The following is a 15,774-nucleotide window of genomic DNA, read 5'->3' as shown; positions in this document are numbered from 1 at the left end:
GCCACATGAAGGGTGATTGACAGCGATAAGCCCCGCCTCCTGGCTCTGATTGGTTGTTTCTAGTTACCACTGGGAGAACCCAGAGAAGCTCCTTTTTTCTTTTTTTTTTTTTTTACAGATTATTTGTCTCATAACGTTCTGTCACAGGATAACAGTTTCAACAAATGTGTAGAAAATATTTTTATAAAAGTTACATACAACTTTAAAAGCAGTGAAAAATGGGCAAACAAGGTTTAATTCTGTTAAATTGAGACTATCCTTTGAAACACAAACACTTAAGTTACCAAATCTTTTCTTTATTTGGTACAAGACTGGGATTTTGCTGACAGTAATTGCAAAAATACATTATTCATATACACCTCTAGTAAAAATCACACTATGGAAGACGTATCTAAAAATATACAGTAACAGCAGAATAAAAAACAATTTGCAGGAGGAGGAGAGAGAAGAAGAGGCGGGGGTTTATTTTACATGGTTACTGAGGAATGCTAACGTATAACAGTGATGGGCTTCTCTTCCCTCAGTCTTTTGGTGCCAACATGTGCCCAGAGATTGGATCAGATCGGTTCGGGTCAGAAGAGACAGTTCAAGCACTTGACGGCCTTGCTGCCGTAGTCCAGGCACTCCGGGCCGATGCACTGGCAGCAGGCGTTGTGAAACCAGCGGTACTTTGATCCGCCCATTGACTCACAGTACTGCTTGCACTGACGAATGGAGACGCAGTCGTCAAAGTAAACCACCGTGCACATTTTCTCTGGAAGGAAAGGAAGCAGGTTGAGTCACGGATTCAGCAAAACATGGTTCACAAGAACACATAATTACCTTTAGCCCTCAGTGTTTCTACTTTTACTTAATGGGTTTGCTGTAATTAAGTGAGGCCATGTGTTTTGGGTCGGTGTAATGAGTTAACTGCTGAGCTTTGTGGGAATGCTGTAACTTTATAGCAATGGTTTAAGAGTGAAACGCCAACAAATAGCAGCAAACTAAAACAAAAACATGAAAAAAAAAACAAAGCTCTGCATTATCACAGCTGGTCTAGCAGAGTTTCTATAAAAACACTGAAAAACTAGGAGTGGTGGTGTGAACATACACAGAAGTATTTTAATATATAATCCTTTATTTATGCAGGAAAATCTCTTAAGACTCAATACAAGCTACTTAACATTTATCATATCATAACTTAAAAACTTAAAATGGCCGACCTCCTTTTCCTCCAAGTTTGAAAATAAACTGGTATTAAAAATAATTGTAGAAAACCAAAAACTCTGGATCGTTTGTTGACCATGTCTAACATTTTTTGTCATTGATAAATTTGTCACTGATTGGCTGGCTGCCGCAACGCATTCTTTCGTCTGTTTTGATTGGTCTGGGTGAGTGGTGTCCAAACTTTAAACTACTGGTGTGCCACAAATTAATTAAACTAAAAAAGCAAAAATTTGTTTATTGTAATTATTATTTTTACTTTTACCTGCTCAACAATAAACCAATTTAATCAATATATCATTAAAGATTCAAGACATAAAAAGTGAAACTATTAAAGGCATTAACGGTATTAAAGGTAGTTGCCTTATTAAAGGCCACTATTAAAGGCAGTATTTATGATTTGAGGCTGAGGGGCCACAAAAAAAAAAAAATCAGTCCAGGTGTCAAATGGCCCTTGCCCCCTACTTTGGAAAACGAGGCGAGAAGGAACATGCTTTACCGTGAGGATCGATGCCGGTGTGGATGCTGTTCCCGGGCACCGACACGTTCTGCGGCTGGCTGTTGAGCGACTCCAGGAAGGAAACCAGGTTCTCGTGGTGCGTGAACTCCTCCGCCACAGGGAAAGACACCACCATCATGTTGATGGGCGCATCGCCCTCCGTCAGGGCGCGGAACAGCGAGGGGATGGGGCGGTGCAGCTCCTCCACGGTGCTCTTGGAGGTGGCAGGAGAGTCGCTGTAGTTCTTGGGGTTACACATCCCTGACAAAGAGACAGACGCGTCAGAGGAAACCTTTCTGCCTCCACAAGCTGTTCTTGTACTTCCATTTGGGTCTCAACTGTTTCCAAGAAAAGTTACATTAGCACAGTTACCTAGCAACCCCAGTACCGCTCCGCCCGTTACCTAGCAACTCCATTGGAACTGGTCAGCTAGTTTTACTACTATATGCACTGTACAGCGGCTCTGAAAAAGACAAGAGTTTTGTTTTTGACTTACCATCCAGAAACCACTTGCTGCATTCTCACAGGAGGCTCCACTGATGCTTTTCAAAGACGCATGGTTGTATAATTGCGAGTGCTAAAATATTTAATCAGATTAATCGCTCACTAGCTTAACTTTGTAAGCTTTGGACACCCCTGGCCTATCCTAACCTACCCTGGTCAGGGCAGCATTACACTCCCCTTTAAACTCAACAGGGTTGGTTTTGGAAAACCACAGCACTGTCAAAAAAAAAGTCTCATCTCAATTAAGGTCTGTTTAACAGTTCGTTTAATTTCAACACAGAAGCAAGTCCCCACATCCCCAGATACAATCTCCCAACCCTGTGCAACAAGTCCAAGTGAATTACAGCTAATGGGTAAATCATTTAATGGGGGACGGAGTTTGACAGAGGATTTGGATCAGAAACCGATGCTAAAAGCAGAGCCAGAGCAGCTGTTTTAGATAAAACACACTCATGGCTGCTCCACTCCCTCCCTGCGTTTTTTAAAAATCCAAACTCCTCCAACCAGCCTCCTCAATCCCCCTCCCCGCTCCTCTAAACACTCACACTTCAAAGCAGTCGCCGTTTGGCACAGATAACTTGCTGCAAGTGGAAAACGGACAGTGAAAAAGGGAAGAAAACATAAAGGAAGACAATGTATTTGCGCAGAGCGACAACATCTCCTTGGTGGGCTGTAAAAGCCCCGTCCAGGAGGAAAAACAGCGCTCCAACATCTGCGCCGCAGCAGCTGCAGCAGCAGCAGAGCGCAGCACTCAGATCCTTGTTCTTCTTTTCCACATGAAAGCGTTTTAATAAAGCCTCCATGTCAGCAAGCGGAGCAATATCTGTCAGTCAGAGCGGATCTGAGAGATCTGTGATCTCCAGAGTCAGAGGAGAAATGAATTCTTCTTAAATCATGTCTGTCTGCAATCTGATCTTTGAATTTTTTGTGCAAAGTAAGTTAAAGACATCCACAGACATGCCATTAGAAGTGAGTAGATTACCCAAAAGTCGTACTAAAGTAAAAGCAGCACTTTTACTCAAATAATTAAGTAAAAAGTGGCCCTTCAAAACAATGTTTAAAAAGTAGGCCTATTTGGTAAAATGTTTACTCAGATACTGAGTTACTGATCAAATATTTAAAAATTACATAATCAGATGGACCAAAATATAAAATTAAGTGGAAATTTGGTATTTGAAGGACGACGGATGGATTTGTCAAAATTTGTGTATTTATAATTTGAATTTATTTTGTCCAGAAGTTGTTTCTCCAGACATTTATTGGCGTGTTCAGTTCTGCTATTGGCAGTTGGTGGTTACCATAGCAACCAGTAACTGACAGTTCCTCCCCTTTTTTTCTGTTGCTGTTGGTAAATGTATGTATTAGGATCAGCTCTATGTTTTCTTTATTAATATTATATTTTAGACACATTTAATCATATACAGTGTTTCATGAGTAATTTTGCTATGTTTCTGATACATTTCTAACTATTTTTATCATTAATGTTGTGCGGTTTAGCTTTGTTTAATTTTACAACCGTTAGCCGCTGCTAACTGCTCATTGGTAGCCATTGTGTTGTAGTTTGTTTAGGGTTAGTTATTGTATTTTATTGAAAGTGTAGGGGCAGAAGCGGATGGAGTGACGTTAACCACCAATCTGATTTCCTCTTTTGTTAGAATAAATTGAGTGAACCCGTCTGTCGTGAATCCACTGAGGCGAACAGCGAATACACGCATCGGCTGCACCTACCAACGCAGTCGCAGCACTCCTCCCACAGGTTTCCCAGACACAGCATGCAGTCTTTGCAGCAGGAGCAGTTTCCATCGGAGGGACGGCACTGGCACAGCTCCTGCAGGGAATGCATGGAAACACGCATGAGAAAAAGAAAACACACACACAAAACATGCTTAGGAACAACATGAAGACCTCAAGATGCATTTCTGCTTCAAAGCAATGAAACTTAATAAAGTACAACACAGAATTAGGCCAAGAAAAAAACGAAAAATACATAAAATTATAGTCATAATATTATGATAAACTCGTAATATGATAAAGTTGTAATATTATGATAAAGTCAATACTACATGAATAACGTCGTATTACTAGAATAAAGTCGGAATATTACGATAAAGTCGGAATATTACGATAAAGTCGGAATACTACAAGAATAAAGTTGGAATATTACAAGAATAAAGTTATCATATTGGCAGAATAAAATTCATATAAGCATCATATCATTACCAGTAGCATCCAGCAAGATGTGTTAATAGATTACTTTGTTATTTCTAAAACAAATACCAAAGTGTAACTTCACTCAACAATCTTCAACCCTCTGCAGTTTAGACCACTTTTTCTCATAATATCACAACTTCATTCTGGTCATTTTCGTTATTCTCTTAATTTTTTTTTTTTAACCTGACCCCAACACTCCGTCTTAAGAATGTCTGAGGTGAGATTTAGACATAGAAATAAATAAATGTATATTTGGTGAAAAATGTCAGCTTTAAAATGTTTTTTGATATTTCCAGACTGAGGTGCAGAGAGGAGGCAGCATGTGGCCAAGCTCTTCAAACAGGAAGCCTGTCATTAAACCAGCAACAGGAAGGACAACCACTGGTTTACTTCCAGTACAGTAACTATTACTGGACTAAAAAAAAAAAAAACAGTGACTTGACTGGGAAAGGATAACATTGTATTAAATCGAGAAATTTTACCTTAAGTGCACAAAGTTAGCGTGTGTGCTTAACTACATATTATTAGCCTACAAAATTCAACTGTGTTATGTTCTCTTGTGTTTATTATAATAATATGACTTTATTCTGGTAATATTTTCATATTACAACTTTATTCTCACAGTATGACTATTTCTATATTATTTTGACTTTATTCTCATATGATTTTTTCTCGTAATATAATAACCTTATTTTTGTATTACTTCAACTTTATTCTCAAAGGTTTTAAAAACCTGTTTGAAATAAATAAATGTTATGGCTTTATTTTCGTAATACAATCACTTTATTCTTAAGAAATGTATAAAATGTACCTTAAATGCACAAAGTAAGCATATGTGCTTCACAACATTAGGCTACAAAATTCAAGTGCATTATGTTCTCAAATCTTAGTTTTGTTTTATTTCTGTCACTTCCTGGAGTATTTTTACTCGGTTGTGATTGGTTCTTTTTTATTGAAGGAACATTCTGATTGGATGAAAACAATCCGTCATTTGCTGGAGGTGTCGTTCATTTACATACGCATTAATTTAAAAACATTAAAAAAAACATGAAGTTTCACACATTTTTGATATGTATGGTGTTCCATACTTGAGGAGCAGCAATGTTAGGGCAGAGTGTGACAGACGCAAATTTAGCCATCAAATGTGAGATATAAACGCTCAACACCAGAAATTGTTCATTTACATAAATGTATGCGCTGAGATCCATTTCACTCTGACTGGTGGTAAACAACGGCACAGAAATTAAATTTTTGATAAAAACTGCATTAAAATGCTCATGAAAGCAACAGTAATCTGGATGAGACGTCTGTTATCTATACGAGAACCTGAGACGCAGATGATGGTAAATCAGGAAAACATGAGCAGAAACGGCTTTTCCACAGCAGGTCCTGACACGTTCGCCTTCATGTTTGCTCAGGTCTGTCTTCTCTAAGGCGACGCAGGAGAAAATGAGGCTCAGAGCGACGCATTCAGGACTCTTTTCAGGATTAAGTGCTGTTTATTATGATATTAATCTGACTGCAGTGGAAAATAAAGAAACAAACATGTTTTCTATGTTCCATAAAAGCGTCTCTTCTAAGAGGAATATGTATTCCTTGTTCATTAACAATATACTCATGCATGTAGACGCCTTTCAGCTTAGTTTATTAAATATATGGATTTTTTTCCTTCATGTGCCGTAGGGATCTCAGCAGTTTACTCTGTTGACTTTATTCTATACTTTGTCATACAACTTTATTCTCGTAGTCTGTCTTTATTCTCATATTATGACTTTATTGTTGTATTATTACAACCTTATTCATATATTATAACTATGTTCTCTGAATGGCTTCATTCTTGTATTATTTCAACTTCATTCTGACAATTTGACTTTATTCTAAAACTATCAAAATTTTATAGCCATATTTGACTTTATTCTCATATTATAATTTTATTCTCTGAATGTCTTGATTGTATAATTTTGACTTTATTCCTGTAATGTGACTTTATTCTAATATTACAACTTTATTTTCATGTTATGATTTTGTTCCCATATTATTACAACTTTATTCTCAAAATATTTCAAATTTATTCTCGTAATATGACTTCATTCTAGTGTTATTACAACTTTATTCTCATAATTTAATGGCTTTATTTTTGTATTAATATGACTGTTCTCATATTCTGATTTTATTCTCTTATTACAAATTTATCATAATATAATCACTTTATTCCGTTTTATTCAGCTTTATTCTCTGAATAAGTTGATTGTTGTATTATTTTGACTTTATCATAATACGATTTCCCTATGATTATTACAACTTTATTTACACATTATTACAACTATTCTAGTACATCTTTATTCTCATTATTACAACTGTATTCTGGTAACATGACTTTTTTCTTGTAAATAAGTTTAACAAATTCAAAAATCGTAGTCAAGAGCCAATACTGCATTGTACTTTGTATATAAAAAAACATCACACAGAGAAGTTTTCCGTTTAAAGTGACGAAGCCTGAAAAAGTTGGCGGTGTGAACACATTTGTGACTGACAGATTAAAATCCGTTTATTAGCTCTGCAGCTGCAGTCCTTCATGAGGCAACAGCTCCTGAGTTTTGCTCCGTTTTACCTCATTAGTCACATCGCATTAACGTAACCCGTTAAACCCAGAAACTCAACAACAGAGGTGCAGATGGCGAGATTTTCATGACTCATACAGCCACAAAAGCCACTTTGAAACGTCCATTTAAACTTTCAGGCTAAGTCACATGTATGTTAAATACAACAGAAATAAATCTTAAATTAAAGGTAGGTGATGAATTGGACTAAACAAGCGGCCTGTTTTGTAGGCTAATGAGAAAAAGTTTCCAGTTTGAGACGCAGCGCTTCTAGAAACTTCTACAGGAATCAGAACAAACGTCATTTCACTTCGGAGTGGTTCAGCTTTGAAGGAGACAAAAGTAAAGCCTTGTTGGTGGGATTAAACGGCTCCTTTTTTCCTCCCTCCCGACTCGGAGCAGGGAGCACATTCCTCCACGTCAAGGTCACGACAATAATGGGGGAGGAACGGGAGGAGAGAGGGGGGGCAAGAAAACACCTGGAGAGCAGAGCGGAGCAGAAAGTTCCCTCCTAACTTTCCTCCTGCCTTTCTCCCTCGTTTTGTTTTGCTCTCCTTTCCTTTCCATGTTTTTTCTCAGCACAGCTTCCCTCTCATCCTTTCAGGAACCGTCTCCTCCGTGTAAACACCCTCAGCGATGATAAAAGACTCAGAAATGACTCAGCAGCGAGGGATTTTAAAAAAAAAACACACACAGCTCGCATAATCACTGGCTCTCTGCTTCTAAACCTCCGATCAAGACCCAATCCCTCCGCTAATTATACCTCTTGAAGGTGGCGTTGTAAAAAATAAAACTACACAGCACGCAAAGCCACGTTTTATTAACCAGAAATGCTCCCCATTTTCTAAGAAAAACGAGACATTGAGGTGCTGCTAACAGGCTAGCTTAGAGCTTTAGCCATCAGGATAAAGTTAACAAGCAACTTCGCAAACAAATAAAATAAATAAAAACAAACCTAAAGTGTATATTTATAGAAAAAGTGTTTTTATTTTGAAGAGTCAAGTGAAAACTAAGTAGGCCCCCTGCTGCTTCCATTGGCGTTAAGAGGAAAATACTAGCCAAGTGCTACTAATTAAATACATCTGCAAATATTGAGTTATGTCAGTTTGAAGCATAAAAAGATGTGTTAAAATCATTCCTAAATTTGAATCTGGGAATAACGAGACCAAAAAAAATAAAATAAAAAATAAAATAAATTTAAAGCGCTCATCAAGATCTGAACCCTTTGCCAATTATTAAAGGTGGCGTAAAATATAAAACTACATACACAGCACACAAAGCCACGTTTTATTAATCAGAATTACTCCTTATTTTCTAAAAAATGAGACATAGAAGCATTAGAAATGCATTCAAGCTTAGGGCTTTAGCCATTTATCACACCAACATTAACAAGAAGCAACTCTGCTACAAAGCTAAGCCTAAATAACAGAAACAAAAACAATGCTAAGCTGTTCATTTATAGAAAAAAAAATGTGGTCCCAATGGACCCCAACGCATCCACTAGAGTTAAGAGGAGAGTACTAAGTGCTGCTAATCAAATCAATCAGGAAAAAAAGGAGTTTACACAGTTTGAAGCATTAGAAGGTAAAAGCATTTCTAAATTTGGATTTGGGAATCATGTCACACCAAAAGAACCAAAAACAACATTTAAAGTTCTGATCAAGACCTGATCCATTCGCTAATTATACTTAAGGTGGCATTGTAAAAACATAAAATAAAACTACACAGCGCAAAAAACATTTCATTAATCAGAAATATTCCTTATTTTTCTAAAAAATGAGAAATGTTGGCACTGCTAACACATCAGCCCAGTGTTAGCAAGAAGCAACTTCTCTAGCAAATGAAGAAAATTAAGATAAAGGTGTTTATTTTTATTTTTTAAAAAGTGTTCTCGACTTTAAATAGAGCCATGTGAAAAACTGTTTCATCTGTTTGCAGCCATTTTCATGTGCACATTTGTTTACACTGGACCATCCACTGTGAACAAATTTAAAGTGACAAGACGCCCTAAAAGTAACTTAAAGTAGTCAGAAGTATCCAGACTAAAATTTGATTATCTAAGAATGACTGTGCAAAAAATTTTACCTATCCTAACCTGCACAACAAAGCGTAATAGGTCACCTTTTGGGGGTTAAATACTTTTTTTCACACCATATTTCTGAAACCTTCACCATGTACAATAGCCATGGCAGCCATGTTGGATTTTAAGCCAGAGAAAGTCCAACAGCAATTTCCATGCCGAGACAGATGAGGTTATCTTAAAAAGCTCTTATTTGGCTTCTCTTGCTCTCAAGTGGAAACCCAGCCATCAGTCAAAGCACAGCCGCTGCAGAGAGCGGCGCGTTGGAAAGTGAACGTGCGTCTTCCTGAACGACTGTCAGAGGGCGAAATGCTTTGAAACCTGCTGCCCCACCCCACAACCCTGCTCAAGTTCCTAAAAGTACAACACACACACACACACACACCTCCTGCTGACCTCCTCCAACCTCCCACCCTCGGGGGTTTTAGAGAATCCAGACAAATGAGTGCAGGTGGCAGCAGAGCGTGAAAAGCGAACTCCAGACAGCAGATCCAACTAATCACAAGCAACTCGGACCATCCAGAGCCTCTGCAGGCGGAGAAGTTTCTCTTTCACACACAGGCCGACACTCTTGTCTCTGACAGCTCGCAAGTTAGTGTCAGCGAGGTCGCAAGAGCTGCAGAGCTCGTTACGATCATTGGAAAGAAGTCAACTGGAAGACTTCTTTCCAATGAAAGAAGTCCGCACAATCGGATGCTGTTTTCGCATCCGATTGTGTGGTAGATTCGGTTCAAAAATTGCAACATTTGTAACCAAACTCTTGTAAAAACCCATTACCCTCCTCGCCCGTAGGGGCGCTGCATCAAGAGCCACTAAAGGAAACAAAACGAAAACCTCAGAAGAAGACATGAGCGCAACTCCCTGCTTCACAAAATGTAAACGAAAATGCAGAACAGTCAGTTTTTTGTGGTAGTTGGATTTCTTTTTTGTCTAATGTAAAAGACAACAAGCCTTTTCTCTCGCTAGCGCTAGGCTAGCCTGTTTGTCTTAGTTGCATTTACCCAGAATGCCCTGTGCTGCAGTCCACTTCCTGTTTTTGGAGCGGTCTCCGGTCTGCTGGACGTTCAAACTCAGACCGATGTTTTTAGGCGAACCAAAGTTTGCTTTTTTGGTCCTCATCACAGTTTGATTGCGCATCGCATCTTCCCAAACAAACCGGACCTTCTGGACAAACGGGCCAGAGTTTTATGGGTGCATTCACACCAGCTGTGTTCCGTTTGGTTTAATCCAATTCTAGTTTGTTTGTGTAGAAAGTCGGGCTAGTTTGGGGAGGTGTGAATGCACAATCAAACTGCGATGTAGACCAAAAAAAAAAAAAAAAGAACTCTAGTCACCTAAAAACTTCTTTCTTGGTTCGGTTGAAGTGAACTTTGATGCGGTTTAAATGCATATGTGGACGCAAGTGGACTGGAGACCACTCCAAAAGAAGGAAGTGACAACAGTGTAAGGCATTCTGGGTAAATACAAGCAGAACAAATGCGATGCCAAAGCTAGCAGGACAAATGGCTCAGGTCGCTAAAATCTGACTTTACTCCATTTTGTTTACATTTCCTGAAGAAGGAAGCTGCTTTCAGAGCCTTCTTTAGAGCTTTTCTTTTCCTTCAGTGGTTCCTGTTGCATAAATTAGTTGCAGATTATTTCAGTCATCGATTAATTGCTATTAATCTGATTAATCATTTCACCCTATATAAAAAAAAATCCTTTTTTCAGCAAATGAGCTTTTTCTCAGTCTATATACTCCAGTTATTGATTAATCGATTATTAAATTAGTTGACAATTATTTCAATAATTGATTAATCGTGATTAATCGTTACAGCCTTGTATACAATTTTCCTCTGGCATCAGACAGGATGATGTTAGAAAAGGGAAATTTTCCATGATTCAGAGGAACAAGCAGGACTTTAATTTAAAAAGCAGTTCAGGTGGAGTTCAGACATCTAAGCATTTCTGCTCCAACCCGACTTCCCTCCATCTTATCCGAGGAAGTGATCTGCATTCCTGACTGCAGACGGCAGCTGAAGCTTCTTCTTGGCTCACACACCGTTCACGTCAACAAAATCAAAAATCCTGGCTGCGTTTTGCTGCTTTTATCTGCTCAGAAGATCGGCACTGATTGCATCATTCGGCCGAGATCCCAACCCCACAATCATCCCTCCGTTTCCCTCGCGATCTGTGGCCAGGATTTAAGGCTTCACCTGAATGAGGCACTTGCTGACGTCGCTGGCGCAGAGGGCTTTGTTGCAGCCGGAGGTCAGCGAGAGTCCGGCCAGGAGGAAGAGCAGCGCTGCCGTGGCGGGGAGGATCAGCTGAGCGGACCTCATCCTGACGGTCTCACCAGCGCGCGACAGGAAAACACCTTGAAGCACAAAGAGCGGCAGCAACAACGTTTTTATTCAGATTTTGATTCCACAGCAGTCAAAAAAAAAAATTGAAAAACTTTCATTAAGTTTGAAGAAATCAAATTTAAAACCGACACGATTAATCGATTACCGAATTAGTAATCAATTAATTGTTAATTGGCATATATGGGCTCAAAAAAGGCAATTTGGTGGGAAACGAAAGGATTAACTGAGATTAATCATCTATTTAAAATTCTCAACTACTTTAGCAATCAAATAACTTAACTGGAGTATAAAGACTCAACAAAAGGCAGGACGTTTTACATATGGCTGAAACGATTAATCGTGATTAATCAATTAAAATCGTAAACTAATTTAGTAATCAATTAACCATTAACTGGACTATACAGACTTCAAAAATAGGCCACCAGCTAAAGGAACAATCCATTCAGAGCAGAAAACTGTACAAAAATAAACACATTTCACATTTAAGATAAAAACAAATTGATTTATCTGTAAATCTGTTTTACCCAAAACACTTTAAGAGGTACTTTTAACTCCTGTTAAGCATCTTTTCCTATCCAGTTATTAATCACTTTACCACATTACTGAAAGTTTTTTTTTTGTTGACATGTTATTGCAGGCAAGAAAATTTTAGTTTTTCTGATTTAAAAATGTAACTGAATTCTTTGTTTATTTGCATTTTTTGATGTGTTTTTAATGTTGGATAAAAAAGCTTAAGTGGTTAAATGGAAAAATATATTTTTCTTTTCATCTTTGTTTAAACTGGTGACTTAATAAATTCTTACTTACAATAACGGCCTGATTAATCAATTAATCGCTAGAATAACTGAATTATAAAAACTTTCAGCTGCAGCTCCAGTTCTTTACGTTTTATTAGCCAAAGTTACTAGAAGTCGTAGGAGGTCAAAGAGGTCGCAGATCCCTGATCTGGGTTTTATGCAGCGATGCACCAATTACAGTTTTCTGATGTGATTTTTAAAAAGCCTGACCTGCAGCTCCTGCAGCTGCGTGAAGCCGACACTCCACCCACGTCAAAAAGTCCAGCAAATAGTCTGAATGGTTAGTGCTTCGTTTGTGCAGTTTTGGTTTCTGAGATATTAAAAATAATTTTTTAGGTCATCCAGAGTTCACCATCCACCCTCCTTCCCCCATAGCTAGCCCAAAACAAACCAAGGTGGGGTAGCTCGTTAGTGCTCCATTTGTGCCGTTAAAACTGTCGTTTGTGCAGCTTTCCCTTATGAGATATTAAAAGTTATAATTTTGGCCGATGACGTCACCAGCCGCCCCAAATTTGCTCCAAACATCAACATTTTTGCTTTACCGCCGTTACGTCGCCGCCACCAACTGGATTATGTTATACAAATGACTAAATCTGATTTTTACCTTATTTGGTGCTTTCAGAGTTTAAGATTCAGCCAATCACATTCACCCAATTAGGGTGAATTTTACTATAACTGTATTGATTATGCCACGACTTATAGTCCCTTTTCTACAAAAACCTCAATTGCATAAAAACGACACGGAAAACAAGACTTACGTGACGGGAATGTGCTGGAAGACAACCAACGAAGAACTAAAACAGGAAGTACAACCTGCAGCAGGTGAAATTAATTGTCCCCTAATTGGGTGAATGTGATTGGCTGAATCTTCAACTCTGAAAGCACCAAATAAGGTAAAATCAGATTTAATCATTTGTATAACATAATCCTTGAGTGACATTGTGGTTCACATTATATTCCAGTTGGTGGCGGCGACGTAACAGCGAAAAAGCAAAACTGTTGATGTGTGGAGCAAAATGGGGGCGGCTGGTGACGTCATCGGCCAAAATTATAACTTTTAATATCTCAAAAACGAAAGTTGCACAAACGAAAATTTTAACGGAACCTGCACACCCGGAGCTCTAACCATTCAGACTATTTGCTGGATTTTTTGACGTGGGTGGGGTGTCAGCTTCACACAGCTCTGACCTGCCGATTTTGCAGAGGAAGATTGTCTTCACATGTAAGAATCACAGATTCCCAAAATTAATTAAGATTTATTGCTGCAACCTCAGTTTTGTGGGAAAGAGGCTTAAAGTTGGGCATCAGGAATCCTGGCTGCAGTAGGAGAAACAACAAAATATGACGAAAGTTCTCTGCCAAATATTTAACCTTTTAGGCAAAATCAATCAAGGAGGCTCAAAGTGCTTCACATCATAAAAACAGAAAAATAAAAAGTAATAAAACCATCACACAGTCACCAGAAAGAAAAAAAAAACATTAGATTTTGTCGAGTGTCATCATCTAAATCGTCAAAGTTCCAGTGATTGTGGTTCAAAAACAACTCAGAGTTTCAGCTGCTGCACTGTGAAGCACAGCGGTGGCAGCATCATGCTGTGGGGATGTTTTCTATTAGCAATCGTTTGAACAACATATCTGGGACACCACTGGTTTAGGTCAAACGTCTTCACGAAGTAGAATGGTCTAGTCGAAGCTCGACAGAGAATCTGGCTGAGTTTAAAGTTGATAACTCTGCTGTGCTGAAATCAAAACATGCCACTTTTTAAAAAATATTTAAAATTTACTTTTCAATTACTCACTACTTTCTGTTGATCTATGACAGAAAACCAAAAGTTAAATGGATTAAAGTTACATGAAATCATTTGAATCAAGTATCTGGAACACCAAAGGTTTGCGTCAAAGCGTCTTCACAAGGTAGAATGGCCCAGTCAAAGTTCAACAGGAAATCTGGCTGAGCTTAAATTCACAAAAACAAGTCATTTTTGTTTTTCAGATTCTCCAAAACATGAAACATTAAATAAAAAATAAAAAACTTTAAAACTTTGCATTGATTTGTCAGAAAAACAAAAATGGATTAAAGTTACATGAAATCATTTGAATCAGGAATCTAAAACAGCTGGTTTAAGTCAAAGCGTCTTCAGGAGTTAGAATGGTCTAGTCAAAGTATGATAGGCTGAGCGTAAGTTCACAAGAACAGATTTGTTTTAAGATTATTCCCTACTTCGCGTTGATGTGTCGTAGAAAAACCAAAGTTAAATGGATTAAAGTTGGCGGACGTAAACAGAAACATTTTATTCCAGTTGCTTCTGAAATGCTCAGTTTTTTCAGGTCGAAACTCTTTTCTCTCTGCGCCGCTAACCGGACTTTAAATGTGAAAAGGTGGAGCAGCGGGAGCTGATTGTCCTGTAAATTTGGAGGAAATCACTGCTAAACTCTGATTTCTGTAGATGGAGAGAGAAGAAAAGGCCCGCAGTCTCATCTCATTCAAAGCCAACGCTGCTTTTTTTTTTCTTTTTAAGGAATAACAATATGCGCAACACATCTGGCAACATCAGCTGCCTGCATCCATTTTCTGACTGTGCGTGTGTGTGTGCGTGTGTTGCACTTTCACACACACACTCCACTCTGTTTTTTTACATACATCGTCTCCACTTCACATGACGAAGAGAAAACATGTGAGGGACATTAGCTCCCTCATTCCTGAGCGCCTTTCTGGTTTTTCTTCTCCTCCTCTCTCTCTTTTTCTCTCCCTCTCTCTCTCTTTTTTAAGTTTCACTCGCACGCAAGCGCAGCAGTACCGATTAAAAAGGTGTTTAAACTCACCTGAACGCAGTCGATAAGCTTCCAGGTTGGGTTTTTAGTAAGAGGCGGAGGTGGTTTTCTCTTTGAACTCCTCCGGGATGGTGATCCGCCGCCGCTCCGGTGTCCACTGTGTCCAGAGGGCGTCAGTCTCTCCGCAGCACAAAGCGGCAGGCAGTCGGGCGCCTTAAAGGCACACGCTCCATTTTCAAAGCGAAGCCTCAGCGGAGAGAAAACACCGGCGCCCGAGGTCAAACAGATCCCAAATCAGCGCACCGAGACTCGGATTCAGAGCAGAGCGGATCAAGAAGAAGAAGGGAAAAAAAAAAAAAAACGTGCGTAAAAGCGCTGCGTAAATCCAACACGTGAGCGGGCTGGCTCAGGTTGCGTTTTGTATCTTCTTCTCTTCCCAGTTTGCGGGTCCTTTGTCTCCTCTCCTGTCGGCGGCGCGTTGGGTGCGCCTCGTCAGGTGAGGAAGCCGATCGGGCGCCCCGCTGGGCGGCTCGTTCATAAGGCGATGCGCCGCTGCAGCTCCACAGGTGTTCAGCTGCAGCGGGAAACTGCAGCTTCAAACTGATAACAACACGACGTGACAAGAAAAACACACAAAACACCTCCTAAAGTAATGTTTTGTGTTGTTGTTGTCTAAATGGACACATGGTATAGATTTAGACAAAAATAAAATAAAATCACTTTTAAAACAAAATTATTTATGATCAGCGTAACCAAAAATTGT

General features: G+C 39.0%; 1 protein-coding gene across 3 annotated transcripts; it reads right to left on the bottom strand.

Annotated features, from left to right (window-relative positions):
* Positions 1–275: 275 nt before the first annotated feature.
* Positions 276–15,321, bottom strand: twsg1a (twisted gastrulation BMP signaling modulator 1a). 3 transcript variants are annotated; one of them, XM_015049091.1, is made up of 5 exons: positions 15,063–15,321; positions 11,293–11,453; positions 3,935–4,034; positions 1,703–1,963; positions 276–754 (listed from the first exon to the last, which is right to left on the bottom strand). In XM_015049091.1, exons 2-5 carry the CDS (start codon positions 11,416–11,418, stop codon positions 573–575), a joined length of 669 nt encoding a protein of 222 aa, XP_014904577.1. In that variant the 5' UTR covers positions 11,419–11,453; positions 15,063–15,321; the 3' UTR covers positions 276–572. The 3 variants fall into 3 exon arrangements, with proteins under 3 accessions (XP_014904577.1, XP_014904578.1, XP_014904579.1); XM_015049092.1 differs by lacking the exon at positions 15,063–15,321 and adding an exon at positions 12,998–13,100; XM_015049093.1 differs by lacking the exon at positions 15,063–15,321 and adding an exon at positions 12,844–12,930.
* Positions 15,322–15,774: the final 453 nt, after the last annotated feature.

Source organism: Poecilia latipinna, unplaced genomic scaffold, assembly GCF_001443285.1.
Source record: "Poecilia latipinna isolate Pla-1442-1.1 unplaced genomic scaffold, P_latipinna-1.0 Scaffold925, whole genome shotgun sequence".
Lineage (NCBI taxonomy): Eukaryota > Metazoa > Chordata > Actinopteri > Cyprinodontiformes > Poeciliidae > Poecilia > Poecilia latipinna.
The sequence above is the reverse complement of the archived record's forward strand: the minus strand, read 5'-3'. Positions and strand labels throughout refer to the sequence as shown.

Excerpts from the sequence above, each read along its gene's own strand:
- twsg1a (XM_015049091.1), bottom strand. The coding sequence starts at position 11,418 with ATGAGGTCCGCTCAGCTGATCCTCCCCGCCACGGCAGCGCTGCTCTTC. Across the intron at positions 4,035-11,292 it reads TCAGCAAGTGCCTCATTCAG|GAGCTGTGCCAGTGCCGTCC; the intron begins GTGAAGCCTTAA and ends CATTCCCTGCAG. Across the intron at positions 1,964-3,934 it reads GGAGTGCTGCGACTGCGTTG|GGATGTGTAACCCCAAGAAC; the intron begins GTAGGTGCAGCC and ends TCTCTTTGTCAG.